Here is a 21883-nt window from a genome sequence, read left to right on the forward strand (position 1 = left end):
TCAAAACTCTTATGGAGTGACCAAACAATTCTGATCATTGATTTAGACACAATAAGAGAAGGTCAAAACGAAATTGCATATAATTGGACAGCCAACAGCAGTGGTGCCAGAAAAAATGAATGTTTTATCAATCGTAAAAGCATCAATCGGTTTCTGCCTAACTCTTTCCACAAGTGTCAGATCGTTTCGTGAACTTTGTTTCTTTGTTAAATTTCCTATAAAAAGCATATAACTATTTATTTGTAGGAGGTAACGAGCGAGTATATTTTCCCATACGAAATCCCAGGTAAATTTTAAACTGTGAGTGCAAAAATATAGTTTCATTTATCGACCTAAGAAATTGCATAGTGGTTCTAGGACCCAAATGGTACCCAAAAAGTTGCTCGGAGCAGGAATCTAATTTTTGTCCCACACTATTCTGCATGGAGGAGCGATTGCAATTTTCCCCCGTCCCTTTGCTTCATTTTTATAATGCGCTGCCCCAAACAGTAAAAGAATGTTCAGGCTGGATCATTACTTATTTTATTCATTTTTACAATATTTTGTGCTATAAACTGGCCATATTGTTTTTCGGAGTTCAAATATAATTTCTTTTCATTTAAATGAAAAAGCGGTAGATATGTTTTATTCTCCTGTTATTCATATAAACCAATAATAAATTATTAACTTGTGTAAAAATAACACGATATTCAACCAAAAGACAAATATAGGATGGCTAATTTTGCATTTTGTATAAGAAGGATACTATACGATTCGAACGAAACTTTGCAGTTATGTTTGGTTTATGAATTTCCATGAATTTCTCTGGCAATTGCAATATTCTTACACAAGAGCAATTTTTCAAAAAGGAAATTTTAGGGCCTGTTAAAAAAGCTATTGTTCTATGCTATATTTCACCCTAAGGAGGAAAATTTGGTAAAAACCAAAATTTCTCACTAGGCTTCACTTGTGTCTCATCGGCATAAACAGAACTTCTGCTCGAACGGGACATCACGTTTGATCAGTCGTTTGATTGAAACACATAGTGTGTTTTAGTTTTAAGGGATTTGCGTCAACCCGGCGCTAATCTATTCCGACAATGTGTTAGTGTCGGTTTCTGATGAGGCGAAGCCGAAACGCAACATAGTATGAAGCTATTGTTGCTGATGGAGAAACACGAACAACTTATGAAAAGGATTTGAAAAACCTATTGTAGTTGATGGAGAACTGCAAATAACTTATGCAAAGGTCGCAATGAAACAAAATAATTATTTTGTTAAAACAAAATTTAAAATATCTCGAAAACTACTACATTTCAGAAAGTTGAGCATTTTGATACAAAAAGGCGTTTAGACTTATTCAACAACTAAAAGTTGTATTTTTGACTGCAAATAGGGTGAATTATAAAAATATGTCCAAAGTTGTTGTTAGGAAAACTTTTTAAAACGATAAACATTAGATAGTTGACATGTTATGATGGGGAAACGCGAATAACTTTTAGAAAAGGCATAATTACAATTCATTGCTTTTGTTGGAGCAAAATTCCAAATATCTCGACAACTATCATATTTTGGAAGATTTTTGTACATGTATTTTGATTTGAAATGATACTTAGAATCATATACCGTAATAAAATTACGGCTTTGTATGTCAATAAGTACAATATTTAAAAACATGTATAAAGCAATTGTTAGAAGAACTTTTTTACCGACAAGTTCTTCATCATGCAATCACATTCAAAATATTTCCTTTCTCCTTAGGTTTTCGTTGATTAAATATAAAAAAATTAAAAATCGTTTTTCTGCAATTTAAACTTTTCAAATAAATTTTTGTTTTTGTGAAAAATGACATTTTTTCAGTGTATTGGGAAACCGGGGCTATTCGGACCTACCTAAGCAAATCGCCCTTTTAGATGGATAGATGTGAAAGAATTTATCGGTCAAGGGTCCTAATTGTTAGTTTGAAACCTCAGCTACATTTTGGAGCAATAAAAATTCATTTGCACCACTCCACGGCAGCGCTAGGCGACGATTTGCAAAACTTTATTTTTTGTCCATCCTTTTACAATGTAGAGGTTATTCGAACCTCCCTACGAGGTAATTCAGACCGTAGTTTTTGTTAATATTTTTTACAATGGAATTATGTTTAACTATGCAAACTTTAATGGAAAAACTCCTTAGGAAACAAAAAAACTGCACACTCAATTCAGTTCAGTAATTTCCGCACAGCTGAACAGTCAGTAAATTTTTTCTACTGAGCTCAGCAAAGTGGTTTTAATTTACTGCTTGTCAGCGATATATTTTCCGAATTTCAGCAAAACAAACGACACTTCGACTGAGATCTCGGTAAAAGCCTTGTTAGCTGAGTGCTCGGCTGTGTAAAACTCGGTAAAAGTTGCGAAAAAAGCTGGGATTCGGTAGAACAAAATTAAGGGTGTGTGTTGAAAAAATCAATTTCGGTAGTCACAGCTGTCGATTGATACATCATGTATTTTCTTTTCTGTGGTGTGTGCAATCGCGTGCGCCGCCGCAAGCCGCTGAACGGTGGTTGATGGAATAGGGGGTCCGAAAATCCCGTCCGCTCATTACGTACAAAAGTGGCGAGCATTTTGAAAATATCTGTGTTTTCACTCAAACAAAAATCATTCCATAAAATAGGAGGCTCAAGCTTTTCAAAACACTCACCCGTAATTTTTTTTACTTCTATTTGTTACTTTAATCACGGTTTTAACGTTATAATGATTTCTGTTTTAAGGATGGCGAAAATATGAAACATGTTGTATCTCCTTTCTAAAAGAAGGCTAATGAGATTCATCTGTGAAAATTAATGTTTCAAAATGGCGCTTCCACGAGTATGTATAATAGTCAGAAAGTCTTACGATTTTCTGAGAAATCGAGGGGATCTGAATTACCCCCACGGTCTTAATAGCCCCGGATCCCCCTATATTTTTTGCGCAGAAGTTTTCACTCCCTGTAACTCATTGTCAGATAGTTTTATTGTATAAAATACGACAATCGAAAAAAAAAATTCGAAAGAGCTACATAAAGAAACTTTCACGCCTTTTCAAAAATTGCTCTAGAGTCAAAATAATCGTATTGACTGTGGAAAATGTTTATTAGTCTTCCATGTCGGTGAAATGTGTAAAGTTTCATCGGAATCTAAGATGATCGGTCACGATTTCAAAGATTTTCGGACAGATCTTCGTGGAATTCCTCATAAGGGTGTCTTATTGTTTTGTCCGACACTGTATATCGTTACGACAGGGATACGTTTTGCATCTTTGCCGTTCGTATCGCGTAGTGTGAAGTCATGCTAAATATCTATTGGCTGCTAAAAATTGTCGCGAAGATCTTATATTAATGGGTTGTATACTTTGTACCTCGATAAAATCGTAAAGGTAATAAATTGTAGTGTTTGTTCGTGTTTCTGAATGTTCACAATCTCATATAAACCTGCCTTGAATTATCCAGTAGAACACATTTTCATGTGTTTGAAAAAGAAGTTATGAGAAAATAAAGAACATTGACGGAGCTACAGCCGTTGTCCCGATATGGTAGTAAATAAACTGTAATGCATAGTTCAAATACCTTCAACCGGTCATGTCCAAGCGCGCAACTCGTGCGAATTTGTTGTTTTCATATTCTGTTCATTCATCTCTGGTCCCACTGGTGCCAGAATTTTTCTTGATCGCATACGTCATACTGCTTTTTTCTTATTTCTTTTCTTCGGCACTGTACTTGCTAGGTTAATGGAACATCTGTACGATCCTCGACGCATACGAACGTGGTGGAGTTGATCAAAGGTAAACAAATGGATTTTAAACAAGTAAAGCGGAAAAAATACGAAATATTAAACGCTCTTTGCTCGCTCTAGCTTGAAACGCTTTAACGCGTAGGACCGAGCTGTAAAGTAAATGCGCGAAGCTCGTGCTAGTTGAACAAACAGCAGGCTGTCGTTTTACTGTTTTCCTACGGTTTTTTTTCGAATAAGCCAACTGATGCGACGCTTTCGGTTTGGTAGAATAGGACGTACTTTCTCATTCACGCGGTGTAGGTGTATGTGCGTCAGAAACTGAAGGTTTAAAGCACGAAATATGATATGTTCTTTTGTTTTCATACTGCTTTGCATTTTGTTTCGAACAATTCGTATGCTAGTATATATTCAAACTTCTATTAGTTTCAAATTAAAACAGGCCTCTGTTCAAATTTATACCACACCGTAGATGCTTCGGATAAAGCCGGTTATGTCAGAAAAAAACCACTGGAAAAGCGCGGAACTCCCCTCGTCTGATTCGATTCAGAGCCAATGAGATGAAAGCCTCTGATTTCGTTGACGCAAATACCCAAATATGATTACATACTCACGCACATAATTTTGTGGCTTGTCAATTACTGATACGTGTCCATTTTCTTTTTTTCTTCTCTCCCAACTGCGACAGCTTCCGACATTGTTGAACTGACGGTGCAGCGAAGTAATAACAGAATGCAGCGGCCATCGCCTTCCACGACGTCCATCACACCGACGACGCCGATCGCACCGCGGAATTCCATCACAGCTCCGGTCCCCGTTGATGTAAGTGAAAATTACTGTTGGCCGTAACGAGCAGCAGTAGTCCGTTTAAGTGGTGTGTCTAAGGAGGGTGGTTGTGGGGCAATTGGTTGCGTCTTCTCGGCATGTTTTTAACGTAATCGAAACATGCAGGAACATGATGTGGAGTAAATTTGGGTTCGATATCCAACCTCTTTTAATTAGGTATAAATTATGGTATTCTGAGGTTAAATCGAAATCTGGTCTCAAATGAATGCTAAGGTGCCCAGCATTTTGGGACTTTTTGGGTATATTGCGCATCACTGAGCCAGTTCCAAACTCGAGCCAAATCGGTCAATATTTGCGATTTCTAAAATGGAGAAAAACATAAAAATGTAGGGAGAAACATCACGGTTTCAGCCTTTCTTCAGTAGCTGGCGTTGCACAAAGGAGTCGAATGCTAGTCAAAATTTATATTTATTGCGGCCATAGCTGTTATTATGCTTTAATATGAACTAACAATAGAAAATAACTAGTTTTTGGAACAATTTGGCATCTATCCACCTACCAGAGCAGATTTAAATGTTCTATATCCTTTCGAAAACTAGTATATTCGAAGTGATCTTTGTGAGTATATTTATTTTTTTAGTTCCATAAACAGTTGGTCAGTGGAAAAAGGAGAAGAAAAGAGACGCCGGTGCACATATTCGTAGAGATACATTTTACCAAACATAGCATTTGGGTCTACAGTATTGCGGTGTACCAAAAATTAGTAAAAATATTAATATATTCAAATCGCTTGGAATTTGTGGATCGGACAAGATCGGAAGAGATTCAATGTTTTTTAGATAGCCGGAGTTTTGTTTTGTAATAATGCTTCAGCAACATTGCCGGATCTCGCCGTATGATGTAACTTTTTTGTCTCTCAATTTTGGAATAAAATGTTTAAAAAGGTATTTTTAAGGCTGGTGCAATATACAGCAACACTACTAATTTTAGTTATTTTTAAGCTTAAGTTATACAACTAGTTGTGTTCAACTAAGTTTGTTATACTATTGTCTTATTTAATACAGTCATCCTCACTAGAAAGCGATTTTGCTGGATATATAATAAAAATGATTAAAACCCTTTTCAATATCACCGTTTTGCATCCATGTAAGCATTCATTGGCAATTTTTGACATACTCATTATTTTGCCACATTTTGCAGTATGGTTTTAGGTATGTAAAAACAACTAAATAAAAAGTCGAAAAAAAATATTTTTGTTGTTGGGCAGGAATTTGTTCTAGTTACTCCTCTGTGCGTTGTAGGCATTCTAATGCCGTCAATTCTGCGATTCTCATTGGAAACCTTATGCCTATTAGCGCTGTCGAAGATCCCAAGATGGCCTAAGTTGATTCAAAAAGTTATTAACATTTCATTGAAGTTGTGTCTGACTGAACGTGGCAACGGGCCTAATAAACTAATACACTAAAATAGATTATGGGGTCGTATGTTGATAAAACTCAGTTGTTTTTCACGATTTCCTCTACTTATTTTCATTTATAGCTGTATGCTTCAAAAAATCACGAGTTGTGCTGCATGTTTACCTAGCTAACATGTGTTCAATAAAAAATGATTTCAATACTTTAAATTAAAGAGCGTATTTTTTTTTCTTTCCAAGAGAATTGCTCTCTGGACTCCCTAGAAATGGGTGGCATGTTTTTTTTCGCTCGGGTGCTGTCAGTTCAATCATAGATGACGTCGAAACAGCAAGCTTTACACAAGCGTGTTGTACGGTTTTACGAAACGCATGGTCATCGTGGAAAAAAGTTTACGGTAGACCACTTTCGAGACGAAAACGCGTGCCCGTGAGTACAGTTTACCGGATCCTAGCATCCCTGAGCGTGAAGTGGAAGGCCGTCCGGCGAAGATAATGACGAAGAAAAAGAAGGGAGCGTTGAAAACGCTGTTCAACAACAAGGACGGAACGAGTTTACGTGACGCCGGCCGAACATATCACTGCTCCAATATCTTGATTCAAAGAACCCTCAAGATGGAGGACATCATCTGTCGGAAGAAGACTCGGTCCCACGAGTACACGGACGAGCAGATAGCGATAGTGAAATCGCAGTGCCGGTGGATGACGAAGAACTACCGCGGTACGTCGTGTGGAGGAGTGTCTTGAGAAAATTCTTCTGCCGTTTTTAAAGGAGCTTCATGCGGATGGGAAGTACGTTTTCAGGCCGGACAAGGCGTCTTCCCATTACGCCAAGAAGACGCTGGAGTATCTCGAGAAAACATCCTTTAGTCTGGTTTTGTTCAGAGCAAGATAATAGGCCGTTATCAACCTCCTAGAGCTATATAAAGGCAACGGCCGTGGTCTGTTTAACAGGATACGAGAGAGTGCTGTATAGACGGCGTTGAGGACCGTTATGTCTCGACAGTTGTTACTTTCGAGCTTATGACCCTTTTTGTAGATAGGGCATAAGAGTCCATCCAACCAGTCTTTTTCTATCCAGATCGTACCGATCACGCAGGGAATTGAATTTTAGAAGTTCAACAATTCCTTCCCAGCGGCCTTATGGGGAGATGCGAGAAAAAAGGGAAAAGTGTGAATTTTTGTAAACGTATTTAGCCAAATTTATATGAAATACTTGTTATACATCTAACGTAGTATAATGTCCAATTTGCAAAATTCACTTGAGCACATGAAAAAAATATAGATAATTGTCGAAGTTATAGCAATTTCCGCAAAACGCGTTCTTTTCAATGAGGTTTGTCGTGAAAAAAAGCTTTGAGATCGGTTGAAAACTGTTTCGACAATCGTAGTCACCGTAAAGACTTTTTTGAAAAAAAAAATGATTTGGAAATAATCGCGTTTAAGATTTCAAGTATAAGCCACGCCTTCTGTAAGGGAGCAAGATGAAAACGCTATAACTTTGCGTCTACTACTCCAATCTCTATGAAAATTTGGGATAACATTCTTAAATTTTAAGATAGGAAAATAAAAAAATCGATTTTTTGACCGATATCAACATACCCCTTAACGTTTTCACCTCGAATAACCTTCGAATACCACTTCGTCTAGTAGTACACTACACGTGTACTTCCAAATATTGTTCTAGCTGCGGCGGGATAGAAAATCTTCAAAATGTGAAAGTATTCGAGATATTTGGAATTTTGTTTAACACAAAAATGATTATTTCATGAAACTACGCCCTTTTAATAATTTATTCCCGTTTCTTCATCATGAACTATCGACTGAAATGATTGAATGCATTCCCAAACCACTCTGGATGCCTACGTGTAATGGATTTAAGTGCATTAAGGGCTGCTTGGCTATCTATCGGAAAAGATACACATTTGTGTATGTCTGTAATTCCTTTTTGGGCACGTTGCACGTATAATTGGCATAATTACGGATTGAAATATGATTGGCCAGGAGGACACCTGATATTGAGATGTTTATTCCGGGGCCCGTGACTCCAGTTCCAACTATATTTCCCATTTTCGAGCATCGGTGTAAAAATAAGAGATCCTGAAGGAACTTGAGGACCTCCTGATTTCCAATCCATACGTTCTGTTTCGAATATATTGAATGGTTTTTCAAATATGTACCTTTTCTCTGACCAGTCTTCATTAGTGAATACAATGGAATTGATTTTAAAGTAACCTAGGATACTCAAATGTTCTGTAAGGTTTTCTATTAAGAAATTTTTAGTCCGGTTTACCCTCAGTGCAGCCTTTTCGGCTTCCAATTGCTCCATTTGGTGTAATGGAACTGGGTTAAGCAGTGCATTTAAGGCCTTGGTAGAAGTACTACGCCTTTCCAGGCATGCCAGGTGCACAGATTAATCTGTGTTTCACAGATTTTCAATATGCTGCACAGATTTCAAAAACTGCACAGATTTCCCCAGTTTTCAGTTTTAATGCACAGATTTTCACAGTTTTCTTTTACAATGCACATATTTGTCAATTTCTGGCCTTGCGTTTAATTTTTGACTCGCGCAAAAACCAAAACAGGTCGCTACATCTTCTTTTGAGACAAATTTGTACGTTTTCCTTAACACAGACTGGCACAGTTTTTTAAATGGGCCGCGCACATATTTTTAAAAATATCACCTGGCATCCCTGCGCCTTGCGCCAGTTATAGCAGCAGTTTCAATACGCTGTAGTTTTCCGAGTTTGTTTTGAGCATTTTTTTGCGTAGTCTTCGACCACCAAACCGATGCTGCATTAGTAACTCTGGGTCTCACGATAGCCATGTGTGGCAGTGGATCATTTTTGGCTTCAGTCCCTATTTAGTTCCAAATGTTTTTTAGCTATTCATAAGGCATTGGTCGCCTTCTTTATTATTTGCTGTAAGTGTGATGTCCAGCTACTCCTATTCTAAGCTCCGATTTCTGATACTTGCTTCGGTTTTGCACCAGTACTTTCTCCAGCTGTTATTTTTGGACGATCTTGAAGAGACCCCTTGTGACCTTTTCAACGAAGCTTTGGGGAGGAAATATTTCTCCTTTTTCCTATTGCTTCTAGGCGTAACAGGAGACGTTCCGTGCTGTGGTTCATCAGGTTCGCCTTCGTCAGTAGACAAGCTGGTATAGATATTCGTAGAGCCCGGTGGTTTAGCTATCTTTAGCATGTAACCGTTGGTTCCAAGTAAAGATGCTTGTGCTTGACCACAAGCTGGTTTGTTACCCGATAATACTCGGGAACTAATTTTCTGTTTTGTTGCGGGCATGTTCAGACGTTACGACGCAACGAACCCTATTGCTACAATGAGGGTCTGTGCGCCCCAATTGTTTGTAATATCTGAAATTCATGACCCGCGGCACAAAAAGGCAAACAGGCAGACGAACCTTGTTAAAGAGGAAGTAGTTCCGTAGAGCAGAACCGGAGAAGGTCACCCGATAAAAGTCTGAGTTGTCGAAAGTGCGACTGATGCTGAATGCAAACGTTTGCACTCCAGTATCTTCACTGGCTTGAACATGGGATCTTTAAAACAGCCAACCCCATGTGTTAGCAAATCCGCACAGTTCAAACTCGGATCGGAGACTACCTCGGCACATTCAACCCTATTTGATGGTACATATACTCTGTACGCCTGCGTAAAAGGTTTATAGCCACTAATATCATTTGCCTGCTTCAAACTATTTACCACCACCCGAAGCTTATCAAGGCGAATTTTCCAAATTTCTGTCACAGCTTAATATTGCTCGGTAAGAGCTCAAGACAATTGCAATAGATTCAAACACTTCTTGTTTTTGGTCCGAAAGAAGATCACAAATTGCCCGGTTGCGGAGGCTGGGTTCATTCAATGTTAAGCGATACTTAACTTATATATATATATATATATATATATATATATATATATATATATATATATATATATATATATATATATATATATATATATATATATATATATATATATATATATATATATATATATATATATATATATATATATATATATATATATATATATATATATATATATATATATATATATATATATATATATATATATATATATATATATATATATATATATAACGGTATCCCGACGGCTTACTAGAAAAAAAACACTGCCGCTTAGCTGCTCTGCTGGTCGAATAATGGTAAACGCGCACACACGAAAGAAGGGGAAAAATGCTGAAATCTAGACGAGGTAGAAAATACGCAGGATAACTTTAACATCGTATTAAATTAGCACAATTCTTTAAAATCCAGTCTTCTTTACATTTGCATAGCCAAATACTTAACCTTTAAGTTAACACAGTCGATCCCCATCCAAAATAACGTTACACTTCATGGACTGGAAAGATCGACCTATCGACCCGAGAGTCACCGAACGAATGACTATAGAAGCACTCGTTAAACGCTAGGCTAGGCCTAATATTATAATACGTGATTCAGAAATAAGAAGGTTCCATTTTTCGCCAAGTATTTATATTACATATCACAATCAATACAACCTTTCTGCTTCCAAAACTCAGAAAAGAATCAGCAGTGCGGTCAAACTAAAACAACATTTTGAAAATAGATTTAATGTAATTCAGATATAAGTAATCAATTGTTTCAAGTTATTCAACTCATTGCTGATAACAGAGGTTTAATTTTCATCTGCACATAAAGCTCGGCTCGTGACAAGGCAATGTTTAATGTGAAACAAGTTGTTGCAAATTGTTGGTTATTTCCCGAGAGCTCAATTCTGGGAGCTCTTCTTCTATCAGCTGATGAGTTTATTTTATGTGCATGATGTTTATGTTTGTTTTGATCGGGTGAAAAATAGTAGAATGATCCGTTTTACAAATCATGTGATGGCGCTCATTATTTGGATACCTAGTTAGAAATTTTGCGAAGCAATAGAATGTAAGGCATTGCGTTTCAACCTTTTTTTTAATTCGGTGAAGATTGGCACGCTAAATGGATTATTGCAGTGAGAATAGATGCAACGAATAGAACATTTGTTTACATTTATGCTTTATTCTTAGAAAGGTTATAGATTGTTATAAAGGTTCATTTAAAAATTGATCAAACAATATTGCGGCCCCTTTTTGAATAGGGCCAAAATAAACACATTACCCTATTGCAACGATTATCGAATCGACTCTCCTTGATTCAGATGTTTTATTATTATGATACAGAAAATGACGTTCGCCAGTTAGCTGAATATTTTTAATACAAAAAAAATAACAGTATCTACCTTACGTTAGATGTCAAAAAACTTAAACCGTACGACTTGCTGTTATAAAACCTTTCATAGAACTGTTCAGCGATAGAACTCCATTAATACCTTCTATATACTTTTAGCACGCCAAACAACGGGAGATGGAATTCCACAAAATCAAAACCCTGCGGCTGATGCTAGAGCAGGAAAAGAAGAACCTGGAGAATCTGAACTCGAGCCACAAGCAGCGAACGCCGGAGAGTGTCCGGGCGGAAGCCACCATCAAGAAGCTCCAGGAAGAGCTCGCCCAGATGTGTGGAGAGGTAACGCACGCCATCTTTGTTTTGCTTGTCCCCTTTTGTTCCTACTGTGTTTTCTTATTATTTCCGTCGTTACATTACCTACCTATCAACCTAGTCGTCGTTGTTGTTTTTCCTGTTGTTTTTTCTTTAATTCTTTTGTTCTGAAAATGATATCATTGAGAGAATGTGCGATGTGCGATCGCGATCGTGATCGCACTGCAGTGTAGGTTTGTGTTTATCAGTTCCGCTTACCGCCCTCTGTCTATCTATCGCATACACAGAACAGACAGATTGTCGAATGTTTATCAATTCGAACTGATCGCGAACGCTCGGCTCGCCCCCGCAGTCCGACACACTAGTCTGTAGTCAAAATAAGCAAAATTCGTGGAATTTTCTCTGGAACCACCTACCCATCATTCAGTACTGATCGAGAATACACCAGCAAGGAATAACAATTTCAAATGTGTGTAGGACAGCGCAGAACTGAGATCTCGCATTTCACTGAGTCGCACACACTGTCTTGCCACTATTTACACTTGACTCTCATTTAACGTGCCGCATTTTCACTGCTGCGCATCCGCGTTCTAACCACTCTGACGCGGGCTGTGTCGTTGTTCTTGATTAACCATTCGTGTAACCTGTCGGCCTAACCGTTCAGTGGTGTTTCTGTTACTTAACTGTCTGTAGGTACTGTTGCTACACCAATCTAAACACAACATTCGCGCGCATACTCATTCATTACATCCTTACACACTGCATTGCATCGGCAAATCATCGATCTGTGCATGTAGCGGCAAGGTTCGTTTGGATCCGGAAGGGCGAAATCTTATTCTAACGTGGATGGACGGAGAGATGTAATTTGACTGAGTCGATGCTGAAACGTTTATATTAAATACATAGATTAGGGAAGTTGCCGAAAATTTCACATACATTAGTGTAGTTAAAAACTAGTCAGTTCATATTTTAGTTTCTGCATAAAATTGGAACCGTTTTCGGTGATTTTGAAATAGAATCACCCACATCCAGGCAGAAGTTAATCAGATGCTGCAAAAGATCAAAATAATCAAAGGTACTTTTGTGATTAAGGCAGTTGGCAATTCGCGTGATCTGTGTAATTCGCATAAACGTTTAATCGCTTTCAATAATAGCTCTTCGATTCGCTCACGTTAGAATGGTTTCCCCTGAAATGATTCAACTCGGTAGTGAAACGATTCCAATAAAAGTATCCGCTATGTGAAACAAAATTGAGAACTATTTCCCCAGCGTAGCCAAATGGAATTAAAACAATACATGAAATAACTATTACATACAGCTAGGTACAATGAAATGCAAGTTCAATCGATTAAAAGTAAAGCGGGCTGCGTGTTTCGGGTTGCTTAGGTGCATAGTTTCATCTGCATCAAACACTCGTTGAGACGTATTTGGTCGATCAATGTTTCGATGTTTCTGTTTGGGGCATTATCGTTTGATTTAGTTGTATTTTTTTTTGTTTCTCGGAATGAGTGTTAGTATCTTAGTATTTTCATTGTAGTCCAATGTTTGTGATATCGATCTGGTTTTTGTTTCTTTTCCATAATTATTTTCCTGTGTGATTTATTAAGCGTAAAAGACGAATGCTCGTGTGATTTATATTATATATTTACTTATTGATAAAAGCTATTGTCTTGTTATGTAATGTACTTATTGTTTGTTAGCTAGTTCGGTCTTGCTCGTTTATATTAATTGTTACTGTTAAGTTAATGCTATGATTGAAACACTCTAGATGTCTAGTTGGTGCTTTGATTTTTAGCCTCCTATACATTTATCCATACATACTTCTTTTATGTTAATGATAGGTTAACAAGGTTTAAAGAACGTTTTCTATTTACATTCATATTGAACATTCAGGATAGCAATGAAAGCTCAACAATATTCGATTCTCGATTTTCGATTGTTAAAGGTAGTATTTGAATGGATGGCGTCCAAAAAGGGGCTTACCCACATTTTTCCAAACATGACATTTTTGCATTTTTTTAGTTCTAAGTAATCAACATGGACTGTCAATTGAGAAATTTGAAACTAAACTTTTAAATTTTTTCTATTGGCAGTCAAAGTTGACCGTGGAGGTAACCCCAGTATTACCTGGTATCCAAAAGTGGCTAACCGCAGATTGTGTCTTATGAAAATTCGAGTTTTCTCGTTCATTTTCCGAAGTTTTAAGAAAATGTAGTCAATCGATTCGCCATCAGTAAATGTTATGTGAGCTACACATACCGGTGAACTCGATATAAAACTGTTTTCATTTGGATTGCATTGTACGTTGACGTTTCGGCCCAAACAGTCGTTCCTAAAGGTGAGTTCCGCTCACATACTTGCTATGTATGGCTATTTTCTATCTAATATATATTTCTTGTACGAATGTACAGGATGCGCCAGCTGGATGTATCCTTTTTCAATACTGAACAACTCCGCCATTTTTCAGCCGATTTTCACAAGTAAACAAGTTTTCTTAGGATATTTTATGCCATTTATTATAAACCAGGTTTAGAATACTACGTCGACTAAATGACCACCCTCACCTCATTTGATACACAAAAAACAGCTCTTTTGCGGGCATTGCATGACAATGGACAGCATTTTGGGCTTAATCGCAGCAATTTCAGCTTGTATATTAGCTTTGAGTTCGTCAACGTGCTTAGGTTTTCTAGACTTTTCTTTTCAAGTAACCCCACAGAAAAAGTCTGGTACCGTTAAACCCGGAGAACGAGGAGGCCATTCCAAATAACCATTTTTTTTAGATAACGCGTCCTGAGAATTTGCTCTATAAAACTTGATTGCAGCGGCTACTGTGTGGCAAGGTGACCCGTCTTGTTGCAAATAGAAGTTTTTCAGACCTTTTTTCTGCATTTGTGCGCCAAAATCCAACGGTAGCGTGCACCGTTGATGGTCTCTCCCTCTTTGAACCACCATCGAACGATCGTTTTCAATGTAAATCGTTACGATTTCAACGCGTTCTTTTGGTGTAAATCGACTTATAGCTAAAATGGCACTAAATGACGTTTCAGAATTGTGTTTATCTGTCAAAATCGGCTGGAAAATGGCGGAGTTGTTCAATGTTTAAATAGGATACATCCAGATGGCGCACCCTGTATATTGTTGAGTGTAATTTTTCGAAAGTGTCGTGTCTCTGCATTGAAAGTTGACCGAACAATAGGAATCAGGAATCAGTAGCGTCTGATCGTGTTGATCGGAGATTTGTGCCTTGCCAAGAATCGTCTTTTTATCATTTCCGGATGGGAAGGATTGGGGAAGTGGTAAGGTTAGGGGTAAGGTAAATAACGACACAGAACAATTAAAACAGAGCATTCTGCACCCCCGAAGGGATGCTGAACGATCTGCAGGTGCTACAATAGCGGGAATTAAATTTCCAATTCCCGAAGGGAAGAGAGCAGATATAACAACACTCCCGAGGGAATATTGAGATAACAGAACAACATCACTCCCGAAGAGATGTTGTCATTCAAATACGGCTAAAACTATAGCTTTACCACACTGGGTTAGGAACAATAGCATATCCTTCAGTTTCAGCTCTCTGTACATAGGTTCATCTATGTATGGAGAACCAAAAATCCGGATACGTAATTGCATTACTACAGGGCAGTTGCATTTCAAATGATATGATGTTCCATAATCGGATTCACAAAGATCACATGAATAATACTCAACGCGCTGAATAGTAGCCATGTGATAATTTAGTTTGCAATGTCCAGTCAGTGCCTTGACTACAATACTGCAGTTGTGCTTGAAAAAATGCAACAAATTCTTTGACATTTTCGGACACACATCCGTCAGAAAAGTCTTTGTTTGAACGCAAGTTTGCAAGCTACGCCAATGGTTGGCATGTTCGGATGCAGTCCAATAGCGAATCTTGTGGTTTTTCCAACTTATCGACAGTGGTAGAACTGGTTCTGGATCAACGAGGTCAGTCGCAGCGACAACTCTAGCCAATTCGTCCGCCCATTTATTTCCAGTAATACCGGAATGACCAGGTACCCATAAAAGGTAGATAGAATTTGAAATTCTAAGTTCTTCGATTTGAGTTCGATATGCGATTGCTATCTTGCTTTTGATCTCGAATCTGCCGAACTAAATGCTTTCAGGGCAGCCTTGCTGTCAGAGCAAAAAATCTTTTACCGCAAACTCCCTGTTGAAGTGCTGATAGTACGTCACACAGAATCGCAAAGATTTCTGCCTGGAATACGGTACAGTATCTACCAAGCGAATGAGATTGGTTTAAATTCATTTCATAACAACATGACAACAAAGATCCGTCAGTATAACAAACTACGTATTCTTCAAGTAGTCGCTCCATCCAGGCAGACAGCCATTCCTCGCGAAGAGGAATTTTCACATTGAAAGTTCTAAAAGGAAAACTACATGTGAGTGTAAGGTCACTGGGAGCAAGTGTATACTCATCCCAAGTAACAATTTGGGGTCACAGTCTTGTGTGGCTAGTTGCACGATCTATTGGGTTACTGTTCCAGAGCCCAGTAACCTTAAGACGGTATGCACAAGAAAGCGCTTCTTGCTTCAGAAACACATGTCTCTACAACAGCAGTAGGTGTTGTCAAGAACCCACCAGTCATCGCCATCAAGACCATCCTCTGAAGATGGTTTAACTTTGATTGGATTTTCATGACTTCTCCTATCTGAGAGATGGTCGGGTTCGGGTTTTTGGACCCGAAACCCGGACCCGACCCGAACCCGACGGGTTTCGGGTCGGGTTTGGGTTCTGTAAATTTAGGCTTCTCGGGTTCGGGTCGGGTTCCGGGTTTTCAAATTCGAAATTCTCGGGTTCGGGTCGGGTCCGGGTTTATGAAATCTTGGACTTTCGGGCTCGGGTCGGGTTCGGGTTTTTCAAATTACAAATTATCGGGGTCGGGTCGGGTTCGGGTTTTGAGCAAAACAACCCAACCATTACACGACACTGTTTGCGTCTATACACAAAACGCAGTCTTTTTGCCTTTCTCAATAGAAAGGTATTGCAATTGCTCTGAAAACCGACTTTTTAACGGAGGCCCGGAGGGCCGAGTGACATATACCATTCGATTCAGTTCGTCGAGTTCGGCAAATGTCTGTGTGTGTATGTATGTGTGTATGTATGTGTGTATGTATGTATGTGTGTGTGTATGTGACCAAAAATGTCACTCATTTTTCTCAGAGATGGCTGAACCAATTTTGACAAACTTAGTCTCAAATGAAAGGTGCAACATTCCCATAGGCTGCTATTCAATTTCTAATGGATCCGACTTCCGGTTCCGGAATTACAGGGTGATAAGTACGAACACGCAGAAAATGTCGATTTTAATAAATTCTGCAATGAATGTATAAAGGTGAAAATTTTTCCAAAATATGACCACAACTGCTTCGATTTGTAGTATTAGGTCACTAACATCCATTCAAAGTCTATTTGGCCACATTGGCCACCATCCTCGGTTCCGGAAGCCGCGGCGGACGTATCTAAATTCAGAATAACAGTCACATCGGTTTCTTGGAGATGGCTACACCGATTCGACTAAACTTGGCCTCAAATGAAAGGTATTGCGTCCCCGTAAATGGCTATTTAATTTCATCCCGATCCGACTTCCGGTTCCGGAGTTACAGGTTGTGGCGTGCGATCACATAGCAAATTGTGATTCAAACCGATACTCCGATGAAAGCAAAAAAGGTAAAAATTTCGCTAAAATGTCTCTCAAACAACTTAAATTTGCTGTTCTAGGTCACCGACGGCCAACCAAACTTTCGTTGACTACATTAACCACCATAGACGGTTCCGGAAGTGCCCGGGAAAAGCGGCCATCTTTCAAAATTTACGAACTCACATCAGTTTCCTGGAAATGGTTGGGCCGATTTTCACAAACTTAGTTCCAAATGATAGCTATAATATCCCCATAGATGTCTATAAAATTTCGTACGGATCGCTTATATGGTTCCGGAAATATAGACTAAACCGTCCGGTCACATATGAAATTCCCATATAAGCCGGAACTCAAATTTTTTTTTAAAGGGGGGACCACATGAAATTTCAGAAATCGAATTCGTATTTTTGATGCCATACATCTTTAAAATGCATGAAACGTCGAGATTTTATGTTATCTCGAAAAAAAAATTTTTTTGTAAAAATCGACTTTTTGGGACTTTGCCGATTTCGCACCTTTTTGCCTTTCTCAATAGAAAGGTATTGCAATTGCTCTGAAAACCGACTTTTTAACGGAGGCCCGGAGGGCCGAGTGACATATACCATTCGATTCAGTTCGTCGAGTTCGGCAAATGTCTGTGTGTGTGTATGTATGTGTGTATGTATGTATGTGTGTGTGTGTATGTGACCAAAAATGTCACTCATTTTTCTCAGAGATGGCTGAACCGATTTTGACAAACTTAGTCTCAAATGAAAGGTGCAACATTCCCATAGGCTGCTATTGAATTTCTAATGGATCCGACTTCCGGTTCCGGAATTACAGGGTGATAAGTACGAACACGCAGAAAATGTCGATTTTAATAAATTCTGCAATGAATGTATAAAGGTGAAAATTTTTCCAAAATATGACCACAACTGCTTCGATTTGTAGTATTAGGTCACTAACATCCATTCAAAGTCTATTTGGCCACATTGGCCACCATCCTCGGTTCCGGAAGCCCCGGCGGACGTATCTAAATTCAGAATAACAGTCACATCGGTTTCTCGGAGATGGCTAGACCGCTTCGACTAAACTTGGCCTCAAATGAAAGGTATTGCGTCCCCGTAAATGGCTATTTAATTTCATCCCGATCCGACTTCCGGTTCCGGAGTTACAGGTTGTGGCGTGCGATCACATAGCAAATTGTGATTCAAACCGATACTCCGATGAAAGCAAAAAAGGTAAAAATTTCGCTAAAATGTCTCTCAAACAACTTAAATTTGTTGTTCTAGGTCACCGACGGCCAACCAAACTTTCGTTGACTACATTGACCACCATAGACGGTTCCGGAAGTGCCCGGGAAAAGCGGCCATCTTTCAAAATTTACGAACTCACATCAGTTTCCCTGAAATGGTTGGGCCGATTTTCACAAACTTAGTTCCAAATGATAGCTATAATATCCCATCAGATGTCTATAAAATTTCGTACGGATCGCTTATATGGGTCCGGAAGTATAGACTAAATCGTCCGGTCACATATGAAATTCCCATATAAGCCAGAACTCAAATTTTTTTTTCAAAGGGGGGACCCCATGAAATTTCAGAAATCGAATTCGTATTTTTGATGCCAAACATCTTTAAAATGCATGAAACGTCGAGATTTTATGTTATCTCGAAAAAATTTTTTTTTGTAAAAATCGACTTTTTGGGACTGCCGATTTCGCACCTTTTTGCCTTTCTCAATAGAAAGGTATTGCAATTGCTCTGAAAACCGACTTTTTAACGGAGGCCCGGAGGGCCGAGTGACATATACCATTCGATTCAGTTCGTCGAGTTCGGCAAATGTCTGTGTGTGTGTATGTCTGTGTGTATGTATGTATGTGTGTGTGTATGTGTGTGTGTATGTGACCAAAAATGTCACTCATTTTTCTCAGAGATGGCTGAACCGATTTTGACAAACTTAGTCTCAAATGAAAGGTGCAACGTTCCCATAGGCTGCTATTGAATTTCTAATGGATCCGACTTCCGGTTCCGGAATTACAGGGTGATAAGTACGAACACGCAGAAAATGTCGATTTTAATAAATTCTGCAATGAATGTATAAAGGTGAAAATTTTTCCAAAATATGACCACAACTGCTTCGATTTGTAGTATTAGGTCACTAACATCCATTCAAAGTCTATTTGGCCACATTGGCCACCATCCTCGGTTCCGGAAGCCCCGGCGGACGTATCTAAATTCAGAATAACAGTCACATCGGTTTCTTGGAGATGGCTACACCGATTCGACTAAACTTGGCCTCAAATGAAAGGTATTGCGTCCCCGTAAATGGCTATTTAATTTCATCCCGATCCGACTTCCGGTTCCGGAGTTACAGGTTGTGGCGTGCGATCACATAGCAAATTGTGATTCAAACCGATACTCCGATGAAAGCAAAAAAGGTAAAAATTTCGCTAAAATGTCTCTCAAACAACTTAAATTTGCTGTTCTAGGTCACCGACGGCCAACCAAACTTTCGTTGACTACATTAACCACCATAGACGGTTCCGGAAGTGCCCGGGAAAAGCGGCCATCTTTCAAAATTTACGAACTCACATCAGTTTCCCGGAAATGGTTGGGCCAATTTTCACAAACTTAGTTCCAAATGATAGCTATAATATCCCCATAGATGTCTATAAAATTTCGTACGGATCGCTTATATGGTTCCGGAAATACACCGTGTCCAATAAATTCTCATACAAAATGAAACCCAAATTATTCTGTATCGGTAAGTCAAATTTTATTGAAATTTTTTATACTGTGATGCTATATAATACTGATCATTTACAGCATATGTTTTGGAATGACACCGCCTTTTAATTTCTTCACCAGCTTCAGACGTTTCTCAAAACTATCACAAGCGGCACGCACGACTTCCATCGACATTTCGTCCCAAATCCGTTGAATTACGGTTTTGAATTGGGTTATATTGGACACTCTGTATTCATTGATCTTCGACAACATGTATGACCACACAAAATAGTCCAAGGTATTAAGATCCGGAGAGCTGGGAGGCCATTCGTCCTTCGCCAAAAAGTCGTTCAAATTGTTCCGACACCAGCTCTGAACGACATTCGCTGTGTGGGAAGGCGCTCCGTCCTGCTGAAACACATAATGGTCATTTCCAAACATTGTTTGCACATTTGGCTTTACGACTTTCTCTAAAACTTCAATTTTATAATACACAGCGTTAATTTTAACGCCTCTGTCGATGAAAACAAGCGGAAATTTGCCACGCTTGCAAATTGCTCCCCAAACCATCACTGCACCGGCGCTTTGGAATCGAGGAATGTTCTTGTCACTATCTGACACATTCCTGGAAGTGACAGCCCTCAATCGGTCATTTTGCACATTGTGAGATTGCTGCAGGACAAATAATTTTTCATCAGAAAATATAAATTCTTCCCCAGCGTGCCGTGATAGGATAGCACTTGCTCTTTCAAGTCTTTTTTCCTTGGAAGCTTCCGAAACTCCGTGTACTTTACGTTTCTTGAAAGCTTGCAGTCCCAGGTCGAGTTTTAAAATATTGTGCAACGATGATTTCGACATATTCAGATCAGCAGCCATTTTACGAACAGAGCGCTGAGATTTTCGCTTAATCCGTTCCTTCACGACTTTAACCACTTGTCCAGTCCTTACCGAACGAGGGCGGCCGGATCTTTTTCTGTCATCCAATGAGCAAGTGTCACGGTACCTTTGGATGGTCCGGTAAACATAATCGCGCTTTACTCCAACACTCTTTAAACTTTTGAAAATAGCGCCCGGGCGCTCCCCAGCCAGACATTTTTTTATCACCACGGCACGGAATTCCTTCATCGTCGGTAGAAAATGTAAACTGGATGAAAGAATGTATGTTATCATGTCAGTAATAGTACAAACATAGTACAACATGTCACCAATACATAGCTAATAAATGTGTTGTGCGTACACGACAACAATGCCTTTGAAGAAGTGTATGAGAATTTATTGGACACGGTGTATAGACTAAACCGTCCGGTCACATATGAAATTCCCATATAAGCCGGAACTCAAATTTTTTTTTAAAGGGGGGACCACATGAAATTTCAGAAATCGAATTCGTATTTTTGATGCCATACATCTTTAAAATGCATGAAACGTCGAGATTTTATGTTATCTCGAAAAAAATTTTTTTTTGTAAAAATCGACTTTTTGGGACTTTGCCGATTTCGCACCTTTTTGCTTTTCTCAATAGAAAGGTATTGCAATTGCTCTGAAAACCGACTTTTTAACGGAGGCCCGGAGGGCCGAGTGACATATACCATTCGATTCAGTTCGTCGAGTTCGGCAAATGTCTGTGTGTGTGTATGTATGTGTGTATGTATGTATGTGTGTGTGTATGTGTGTGTGTATGTGACCAAAAATGTCACTCATTTTTCTCAGAGATGGCTGAACCGATTTTGACAAACTTAGTCTCAAATGAAAGGTGCAACATTCCCATAGGCTGCTATTGAATTTCTAATGGATCCGACTTCCGGTTCCGGAATTACAGGGTGATAAGTACGAACACGCAGAAAATGTCGATTTTAATAAATTCTGCAATGAATGTATAAAGGTGAAAAATTTTCCAAAATATGACCACAACTGCTTCGATTTGTAGTATTAGGTCACTAACATCCATTCAAAGTCTATTTGGCCACATTGGCCACCATCCTCGGTTCCGGAAGCCCCGGCGGACGTATCTAAATTCAGAATAACAGTCACATC

At 38.8% G+C, this 21883-nt stretch overlaps 1 protein-coding gene across 4 annotated transcripts in view; it reads left to right on the forward strand.

Annotated features, from left to right (window-relative positions):
• LOC131694190 (rho guanine nucleotide exchange factor 11) overlaps positions 1-21883 on the forward strand; it is a 387472-nt gene that overhangs the window by 152465 nt on the left and 213124 nt on the right. For 3 of the 4 annotated variants that reach the window (XM_058982676.1, XM_058982679.1, XM_058982677.1), the window contains exons 5-7: positions 3724-3781; positions 4418-4551; positions 11305-11484. In XM_058982676.1, the coding sequence (XP_058838659.1) occupies positions 3724-3781; positions 4418-4551; positions 11305-11484 (372 nt within the window). The remainder of the gene's footprint in view (positions 1-3723; positions 3782-4417; positions 4552-11304; positions 11485-21883) is intronic. The other variant, XM_058982678.1, reaches the window with a different exon arrangement.

This window comes from Topomyia yanbarensis, chromosome 3, assembly GCF_030247195.1.
Source record: "Topomyia yanbarensis strain Yona2022 chromosome 3, ASM3024719v1, whole genome shotgun sequence".
NCBI classification, from domain to species: Eukaryota; Metazoa; Arthropoda; class Insecta; order Diptera; family Culicidae; genus Topomyia; species Topomyia yanbarensis.